Source organism: Pteropus alecto, unplaced genomic scaffold (assembly GCF_000325575.1).
Source record: "Pteropus alecto unplaced genomic scaffold, ASM32557v1 scaffold185, whole genome shotgun sequence".
NCBI classification, from domain to species: Eukaryota; Metazoa; Chordata; class Mammalia; order Chiroptera; family Pteropodidae; genus Pteropus; species Pteropus alecto.
In genome coordinates, this window is record NW_006438088.1 from 3703260 (window position 1) to 3713765 (window position 10506).

The window sequence follows — 10506 nt, forward strand, 5'->3', positions numbered from 1 at the left end:
GAGCTCCAGTTAGCTGGGGGAAGAATCAGGCTAACACCAGAGTAGTCACTTCCTGTAAGTTACATCACGAAGAAAAAGAGTGGACCTCACTGCGTGAGCTATGCCCAAGGGAGACTTACAACACAGGCAGAGTTACCTACGCTTCTCTTCTAAGTAGCAAATAGCCAAACCCATACAGAAATTGAATCCATTTTACTCCAAATCAATATTTCTAACCCTACAGCTTTTTTATCAAATAAAAGGTTATGGGCACTCCTCTGAACACATCACAAAACTAAATGTATTTTTAAAAGAAATCAGGAAATCATTGAATTTCAGTAGAGTTTGAGTTTTTGATGACTCTTACTCAAGCTTAAAAAACATAGGAAATTCACAGTGAAAAATATGCCTGCAGATAATAAAAATAATTTTAAAAGCATTTGTTTGTCTATTGGCAAAAATGCTTGATTTACTACTAGTATTCCATATATTTAGATGACATAAATGAAAAAAACTGACAAAAATTTTACACTGAAAAAAATAGTTACAGATGTCAGTAGAAATTTTAGTATGTACATTGATTAATAGGCAACAATTTCCTTCATTAACTCCTTGCCAGGAAGAGATGGAAGTATCTGCCTCTTTACTCTGAAATTCAATGTAAATAATTAAGAGAAGAATTTAAAAGGCCATAATTCAAGGATGCTATCAGGATCAGCTGGGATATTAATTCAAGTCGGAGAAATTCTAAAGTGTGATGTGCAACAATATAGACACATTGTAAAAACAAATAATCCATGTTTAAATAGGCAATTCATGCAATTAGGGTTTATGAATGCAGTTTTATTTTAATTCCAAGACTGCCAGGAGTAGAAAATCACTTGTGACCATGCTAATTTTTAATCCACAAAGGATCAAAAGTCAAGATTAACATGCAGATCAATTTATTGCATGCTGGTGACAAACAATTTTAAAGTCTTCATTAGTTATAGGGGCTCAAGGGATTGGGTTGGCATTGGGAGAGTGCCAAGCCGATTTGCTTAGAAAAATTCTCCAAAGGTGGTCAGTAAGCTCTGGGCATTTGAAGGTTTATTAAAATATTTGCTAGCTGAGCAACTTAAAAGGGGCAACAAAGCAAATGAATCCTATAGAACCTTCTGAGTACTGTCTGGGGGAACTGCTAACAACTAAACCTTCCCAGTAGGAAAACATAATCATTCATTCAATTCAGAAATATGTACTGGACACCAAGTCTATGTCAGGGGCTCATTTTCATTCTGTATTAATTTTTAAAAGGTTAATAACTTTAGGCATAATTTAAAAAATACGTATTGATTTTATAGATAAGTCAATTAAGCTTTTATTTTTATGGAAAGTGATCGCTACTTTGGAGATTTTTGTATATCAAAAGCAACATATGAATATAAATACCAAGAAGAGCCAACTAAATCCAAACTAATAGCAGAAACCAGAAACAATAAAACCTCAATTTCAAAGAATTCTAAAATATACTATCATTTCTTACATGGGATATATATGAGCTCTTCAAAAAACACATAATAATGCTCATCACTCGCACGTGTGCACACATAATGACACATGCTTTTTTGTTGGGATGAGTGTGGGGCTGACGTATACTAAATATGATTCAGCAAACTTTGAGAAGTAGAATTACAAATAGTAACTAAATATATTAATGTGCTTATGGAAACTATAATCTGACCTTAGGCAAAGATTTCTAAAAATTCAGAAGAACAATATATTTCAAATAGTGGGTTCCACTTTCTGCTAAGGATGGCATTTTGGAAACTGAAAAGTATCCTAAATTGAAGGGTATTTTTTTAATGAAGTCAATATATCTTATTTACACTCCTGATAATGTCTTTTTCTGCTGTTAGAATGGTATTTTCTGAAGAGGGTGGAAAAGGGTAAAATGAGAGGCACTTTATATGTATACTACACATTGATATGATATATATGATGGTCTATATATGTATTTAAATTTTAGTTTAGTGACCGTCCAGGTTTAAAAATCAATTTGAGAGGAATCACCTAAAAATTATACATAATATATTCATATTTCTTTAGAAGATTATTTGAAATACAATCACGGCATTAAGTAGTACGTCTGCATGTATAAGTCAACTGTGTGTGTGTGAGACAGCAGAAGTGCTTTTGTGCGAGCTCAGCAGAAACTGCAAGGTGGAAAGATGCTGAAGACAAAATGTTTTGAATTAAATCGATAAATAAGAATCACTAATAATTTCCTCTGGGAACTGACCTGTTTTTTATTTGGTTATTTCCTGGCTCTTACTCGTTCATGTGGAAAATTCGCAGGGTTATAATCTGTGATGCCTTAAATGGTTTGGTCTTAATACAGTGACTTTTTTTTTTTTCCCCACAAGAAAAGAAACCAGAAGAAAAAAAAAAAAAAAAGAGGAAAACCTGAAAATAATCCCTTTCTGTACCTGAATCTGATGACAACAGAGATCAATGTCTGAAGAGGAAACTATATTAGAAAAGGCGATTTTCATGCCTTGTTTGACATGCCACCAAAAGCTCTTTTTGGAAGTAATACATATTTCTTACTATAAGCTTGCATTGAAGAGGATAATTTCTTCTTAAAACCAGACTCATTTTATTTGCCTTCATGTTATCACTCATAAGGCATACTGAAAATCTCAGAGAGCAAGATTGCATCATCACTGCTCCCTAGGGATGTGATGGTATCTGGGTTGAGTCTCATTTGCTTTGTCAACATATAGACTGTTTGATTTATTTCAAATAATATTTGATCCTGTTTCTAACATTGGTTTTTTGTTATCTTACCTAAGAAAACAAAGGGCTCCAAGTTGGGAAAAGAAATGGAAGGAAAAGGCATAGCAGTGGTATCAAGGCCATTCATACTCACGGCAGCAAGGTGGAAAGGAACTGTTGATCTGCTCCATAACCTCTGTGAGGTCCGTGCTGGTGTCATGAGGAGGGGCCAGCAGGTCCTCTGCCGCTGGGACAGCAGATAGAGAGAACAGACATTCTGAAACTAATGTCCAGCCTTCCAGTAAAACCATCTTCAAGGGAAAATACTAGTTCCGGCCTCCAAATACCAATGTGAAAATAGTTCTCACAGAAAAGGACAGTTTTAGAGGAAAATAATTTTTGTATTAATTTTTGGTAATAGACAAATAAAATATATTGGATGTGGTAGGGGAAAATTCATGAGTAAAAAAATAAATAATATAGTCATATTATTTCAATTGATTAGTTGTAATTTCATTATTTTGCATTGCAAGTATTTTTTCAAGTGAGAAAAATATTCTACCAACTTCTTTTTCCTTCTCTTTCATTTTGAAGACTTCGGCATAGGCTTGTTTATGCTGTCACAAAACTAGAGGTATAAGAGGCTTTATACTTTCATGGTTTTTATCCTATAATCAACAGCAAAATAATTCTCTTGTTTAAAAAAATTAAAATAATATTAATATTTTAGGTTTTCTCCTGCTTAACGTAGCAAAAGATATTCCATAACGAGTTAATTTGGTTAAAGTATGCCGTCCTTAGCAGAATTTTAGAACTTCTTAAAACCAGACTGAACTGTTTTTTATTTGCAGTTTTAGAAATAACGAAATGTCATTCCAGAAGGCCTGGTTGACAGAGTTCTTCTACGCAGCAGTGACAGGTCCCCTTTGCAATCCGTGACACGCTAGGTGGGACCTCTGCTTCGGATGGGGGCAGAAACTAGGCAATGTCTACAGGGACTAGGATGGAGAAAGAATACTGGGTTCGCAGACCTGGGCCTAGAAAACCACGTTGGGTATAATGTTCTTTAGTATTATATGCTGAAGTATAGATACAAAATTTAGACAGAAAATTTAGTAAAAAAATAAATAAATAAAAAATGAATCATTCCTGAGGTAAAGAAGAACTTAAATTGTTGTTCATCTCTAAAGGAGAGAGCACTTTTTCATCTTTCCCCAAAATTCAGTCCATAAGTGTACGATAGCTATTGTACTAAATGTTTGCTTTTTCGTTATTGTTAAAATGGCTTTGTACTCATCTGAGACCAAATAGAAAACAAACCCCTTTGTGCCTTAAGGCATCCATGTGTAAGAATGCTATTTAAAATGAAAAACAAATGGCAAAGCCCAGAGCAGAGTCAGGGGAAGAGCCAAGTCTGGGGGACACTGACCTGCTTGGTGGAACTGGGGGCCGGGGTCCTGATCGAGAGAGTGGTTCAGTGCAGATCGCTGAGGCGAAGCCCAGGGGGAGACACCGTTGATTCGAGAATCAGATTCAGGCTGGAATAATCACATTCAGAGGTTAGGACAGACAAAGGATTCAGATAATTGGTAAGAAAACCATTTCTGTTTCTAACGTCCCCTCCCGCTACCGTGGATAATTAAATCATGCAGAGTTCTTTACCCTCAGACATTTTCAAATACATTTTAGCATCAGTTGGATGAAATCACTAGAACTTCATCTGAGCAACGAGTGGTCCCTCCCTTTCAGTCTGGGCATACCGGAAGAACTCACTTGGTTATGTTGCAAGATTCATGAAACAATGTCAGTTTCATCCTTCAGTTGTTCTTTTTATTATTTTTAAGCTAACCAAGTGAATTTAGAAACATATTTCATTCAACTTGAAAAAATTAGCACTGCTTGTCATACAGTAAATTAATCCAATTTCAAAATCAGCTCCTTTTAAATTTAAATCGATATTTAAAGATAATGTTGGAGGGTGGTCCGGAGCCTGATTTTGGATTCAGATGCTTGACTTCAATTCAAACTATGTCACTCAGAAGCTGTGTGATTCAGAGCAAATTTTTAACCTTTTGTGCCTCCGATTCTTTATTTGTAAACCGGGGATGGTAATAACAGCGCCTGTGACGGATGTGGTGATCAATTAGTATTTCTAAAGCGATTAGAGCAGAATCTGACACCTAGCAACTACTTGGTAAATGCACTCTCCCACAAAGCTTTGAAATGATGATGGATATATTGACAAGTACATGCTGAAATTAGAAAGTGTGATCCATTGTAGAGGGAATGCAGACGTTACAAAGTTTTTGATGCCAATTTTTTTCATTAAATCTATATTAGTTGAAGCCTGGTAGTTTTGCCAGTTTTTTCTTTCTGAGTTGAATTTTCTATTTCCTTCTGGCATTCATGCTAAGTCATTAAGAAGAGATAAGAGCTCTACAGTCTGGGATGTACAGAGCCATTCAGATATCAGCTATCTCTAAAAGCATTACTGTGCAATTCTGAAGGCACATGAGCCATTAGGCAGCTCTTTCTAATGGGTGGGGGTGGGGAGGGTGAGCAGAAGAGCCTTTAGCTGTCCTAAGAGCATCAACAGGCTATGGCAAATCAAGTTTTTGAGTGTGGTTGCCTTCCGCAAGGATTCTATCCATGCACTGGGTTATTAACACTAACACTTCATATTCTAAATAAGAGCTTTCAAGAGAAAATTCATCCCTTACGCAGGCTCCATTCAAAAACTTCAGGTTTGCAATACTAACAATGTAACTTTTCTAGTGCATGTGACTGGTACTGAGGCAAAAGCCAGACATTCTGGAGGACTTAAAGAGCCAGGCCTCGGGGGACCATTTCCTTCTGATGATGCACAGTTTGGAGGCCCCAAAACAAGCCGTCCTTAGAACAGGTTCACATAAGTTTAGAAACAGCGACCGACATACACAAAAGTATATGGACAAAATATAGGGTGTAATCTGTGGCCTATTGTGTAGGCAATGCCGAAATCACAGTTTTGAAATGATTCCGACACGTTAAAAGATGCTGACAACGATTGCAAAAAAAAAAAAAAAAAAAAACAAACAAACAAACAAACAAAAAAAACTGGTTTTCTAAAATTTGAGAAAATCACTAGAGAGAAAGTTGTTTCTGCCTTTGATTCAGTAAATCATTTCTGGAGAGGGGCATTCCTATTCACTGCCAAGTGGCCCCACACTGCAAAGGCTGAAGAAAAAGGCAAAAGATGACATAAATGTTGATGTCAGGGATTCTTCCAAGGAAAGAAGTTCCAGGTCCATTTGTTGAGATTCTACACAATATGCACCTGCCGTAAAGGCATCTTGATTATCAGTTCTGTAACATGACCCTTATTCTTTATCTGTTAGATGTAATCAAGTACTTAATTCTCTAAAGTGTGTTGTGTCTTTATATATGATACCATCTTGTTATATATCATATTGTGGCCGTTAAGACTGCGGGTACCAAAAAGGCAGAAATTTTTATATCCCAAAGAACAGTGTTTTTCAAAATTGCAGGCTACTACCCATTGATGAGTTATAAAATTAATTTGGTAGGTCTTGACCAACAATAAGAAAGAATGGAAGAAAAAAACAAGGGAGGGAGGAAGGGAGTAACCAAGGAAGAGAGAAAGGAAAGAAGGAAGAAAGGAAGGAAGGAAAAAAAAGAGCATTTCTTTATAATAGCAATTATTATTTTGTATTCATCATACATGGATGTATTCATCATAATGTAAATTATATTTCTTCTTGTCAAGATATTTTGCATGCAACTGCCACAAAACATGCCCTAGTGTTAAGAAATAACAGTAGCAAGTTAATAAACATCTATTACTTAATTTCCTAAAAATAGTTCTTTGGAAGAAAGGCTTTCAAATGAAGACTTCAGGTCAAGTCCAGTCCCTTAATCTTCACAGGTTCTTCTCATATTTAATTTATCCAGATGTATTTTATATGGTCTTTTCCCCTAAACTATTCAGAGCTGGGGTAGATTTCAGTGTTAAAGAAGAATGAGAAATTCCATCTTGAGCTGGGCAAACATTTTTTCATGCCAGTGAGGATTTAATGCTTACATTTGGAGAGGGATTTCTAAGCCAGTCTAAATTAATTATGGAGATGAGAAATCGAAAGCGAACCTTTCTCTTCACACTGGGACCAAGCCCCTGGGAGACGGGACTGGGACAAGTCGCGTGGGGAGGGGCGACACTGAGTTCTGTACACTCTACCTGTTCCAGCAGCTGTCGAAGTCGGTGGAGCTGAGACTCCAGCTGCTTATTGTGGTCCTCTAAAATCTGCATCCTAGCCTCCAGCCTCCCTTTGTGCTGCCTGAGGAGTTTTGCTTCTGCTATAAGTTCTGAATCCTCAGACGTGTGATGAGGAGATACAACAGAGTCTGGAGGTGAACCGACGGGGAGTCCCCTTCTCAGGTGCTGGTCCTTTAGCTGCTCATATTCCACCTGCAAATTTCTAACACAGATGAAGAAAAACTGGAATTACTATCGTGTACATCGTCCTCTACCTCAAATTGTCTATGAGCTACAGATTTAGCTCATGCTACTTATGTCCTACTAGGTAAGAACATTTCTTAACAGCAAGCATGAATAAAATGGTAGTTTTAAGCAACTGTTCTAAAAGACATCATCTCTGAAGCTGCAAATGCAGCTGTAATCTAAAGCCAGCAGCCCGGCTTGGTAATGGCCTCTTAAACGTTGATTCCACCATGAATTCTTGGACAACTGTTTGAAAAGAGAGTGAGTAGGAGACATGTTGAAGATATTATTAAAGAATTTCCCATCCCAGGTTTCCCAAGATGACACCTCTTCTTCTCCCAGGTCTAGCACACCTCTGTTCTTCCTCCAAGTCAGCGATGATCCGCTCCAGTTCTCCGCGTTCTTCCCTTTCTACCGACTTCAGGATCTGAGCTGGACTCTGGGGCTGGCTCACTGGGGACTCGCCTCCGAGCGTCTGGCAGTACTGCTGGATGAGGGCGTGCTCGTCCTCCCTACGGAGATAAACACAGAGGCTCACATTGATCAGGATGGGTGCTGGGTCAAGTCTGCCTTAAAGCTCAATGTCCCCATGACCTCTCGTTAAAACTCTAAGAAGATGTTTATCTAATAGGATATGTGCACTGCACATTCCGACATTTCATGCTTTGCCTTAGTCTAACGTGTATATCTCAGAAACCTCAGAACAGATATTTTACTTAGTAGAGGCTGTAAAATAAAGTATAATGCATCAACAGTTAATGTAAAAGTTATTATAGGCAAAATCGATAATGAATGCCAAAAGAGTAGATTAAAAGACTCTTAATTAAAAATAAACTGCTATAGACCAAAAGTCTGTTTCTCCCCGAAATTCATTTGTTGATCCCTAATCCCCAATGTGATGGTACAGTTGCCTCTCCATATCCATGGTTTTCGTATCCACAGATTCAACAAACAACAGATGGAAAATATTAAAAGAAAAAAAAATCACAGAAAGATCTGAAAAGCAAAACTTAAATTTTTCATGTGCCGAGCACTACAATGAATTCATTCGAATGAAGTGATGTGCAGAAATATCCTGCTGTCGCCTACAATGCAAATATAGGTTATACGCAAATACTATGCCATTTCATACAAGGTCTTGAGCATCTGTGAACTGTGGTATCTGAGAGGGGTCCTGGATTCAACCTCCTGAGGATACCAAGGGATTGTATTTGGAGGTGGGGTCTTTGTGAGGTAATTAGGTCATAAGGGTGGAGCCCTTACAAATGGGATTAGTGCCTTCATTAGGGCCTGAAGAGACCAGCATTCTCCCATTACACTGTGTCCTTAAGGACACTGCAAAAAGGCAGCCATCTACGAACCAGGAAGCATGCTCTCAGCAGACACTGTATGTACTGGTGCCTTGATCTTAGACCTTCCAGCTGGCCATTGTGGGAAATAAATATTTGTGGTTTAGAAGCCACATGGTTTATGGCATTTTGTTATAGAAGCCCAATTGGATTAAGACATAAGCTGATCTCACTGTTTTAGGTATTTGGTTGAAAGCCATTTTGCAATGCTTTTGTGACCTATAGATAAGAGAATATAATCTTCATATTCTTTTATTTAAATAACTCAGCACGAATTATAATGACAGATTTTTAAAGAATATATAGATATTTTACTTGACATTATCAGTGTGTCATTCTTCGTTAAAACAGGAAACTATATATAATTCACTTGGGTTCCTACTTTTCTAACTACTTGTCTAATAAACTAGACATATCAATAATGTGGTTGAATCTAATGACCGACAGAAACAGAAGCATAACAAAGTAGACAAAGCTGATAACATTTATGAGCAGAAAGTGGTTACCAGCAGGCCTGGAATCCCTTCCCTTCCCTTGTGAGGAGAGCCAATTAGATCTCCTCATAAATGTGCAAACAACAGACCTCCTGGCTAATGCTAGCAGGAAAGTCCTGCCACAGAATACCTTTAGCAGATCGCACCCGGTCTGTTTTGAAGGCTTTTGGTAAACAAATCCTGAAATCGATGGCTTTACAGGATAGGGCTTCAGAAAAACATCAATGAAACAAGTATACACACAGATGGGTCAAAATTAGATTGGAGATGCATTCTGTTGTCAGCATTTAAATAGATCCATTTCTTTTGGGAAACTGATGGGCTGTAACATATTATTATAATTATCATCATCACCACTATCATTATATTCTTTCATTAAGGTATCTTGGAAGGGAATTAAGGCAGTTTCTACAAAAAGTCATTTATATATAACCTATAATTTTAGTTGTTGTAAGTGTTTTTCACAGATTATTAGGCTGAAAAGTTAAATATAAAAATAGATACAGTCAAGTGCTTAATTATATATAGTGAAAACCAGGAGCACACTCTTTAAATACAGACAGTACATGAGGTACCAGATTAGGGTCATTAAACATCAATAGTATGCCTGGTGCTAAAATAGAAAATGTTGCAAAAATATAGGTCTGCACCAACGAAATATCATTAGATGGAATATAATTATACTATATTTAAGTCACACATAGTAAATACTATCTTGATTACAAAATTAGCACATATCAGATGACAAAAGAACTGTGATTCATCCAATGACCTTTTGAAAGTAGACAAGGCATAAATAAAAATAATAATTTCTTTCCTTTAAAGGATTATTCTGTTCCAGGGCTTCAGACTTGCAAACAGCAGTGCCAGTGCAAACCACACCAGCCTTTCGATTTCATCCTTTCACATAAAACAGTATCATTCAGGGGCAGTTAACAGATTAGTAAGATATCCTGATGGCACTGGCCTAACTGTCTCTGAGTTCCTCCTACTGAGATTTCCCAGGACTATCCTGGGTCCTGTCTCTTTATGAGACATGGCTGCTCAATTCCTTCCTTAAAGAAAATCTGAATCCTTAAATTGTCCAGAGGCCACCAGCGTTCCTTCATGGTCAAAGCCAGCAGTGTAACAGCTGCAAATCCCTCTATAGTGTTGCTCTGTTTGCATGGGTAAGTCTCCTCAAACTCTGACTCTCTACCCCCTTAGAAAGATCCTTGTGATTACATTGGGTTCACCTAGATAATCCAGGATAATCTGCCCATTTTAAGATCCTTAGTCACACGCGAGAAGTCCCATTTGCCATGTAAAGTGACATATTCATAGATTCCAGGGATTAGAATGTGGACTTCTTTTTCATGTGCCGAGCACTACAATGAATGTGGACTTCTTCTGAAGTCTATCATTCTATCTACCACAAATGCCGTCATCA

General features: G+C 37.3%; 1 protein-coding gene across 10 annotated transcripts in view; it reads right to left on the reverse strand.

Moving 5' to 3' along the window:
• Positions 1 to 10506, reverse strand: part of UTRN (utrophin) — a 446938-nt gene that overhangs the window by 7364 nt on the left and 429068 nt on the right. For 9 of the 10 annotated variants that reach the window (XM_025049288.1, XM_015592099.1, XM_015592098.1 and 6 more), the window contains 4 exons: positions 7588 to 7746; positions 6971 to 7211; positions 4166 to 4274; positions 2891 to 2983 (listed from right to left, as the gene is read on the reverse strand). In XM_025049288.1, the coding sequence (XP_024905056.1) occupies positions 2891 to 2983; positions 4166 to 4274; positions 6971 to 7211; positions 7588 to 7746 (602 nt within the window). The remainder of the gene's footprint in view (positions 1 to 2890; positions 2984 to 4165; positions 4275 to 6970; positions 7212 to 7587; positions 7747 to 10506) is intronic. The other variant, XM_025049292.1, reaches the window with a different exon arrangement.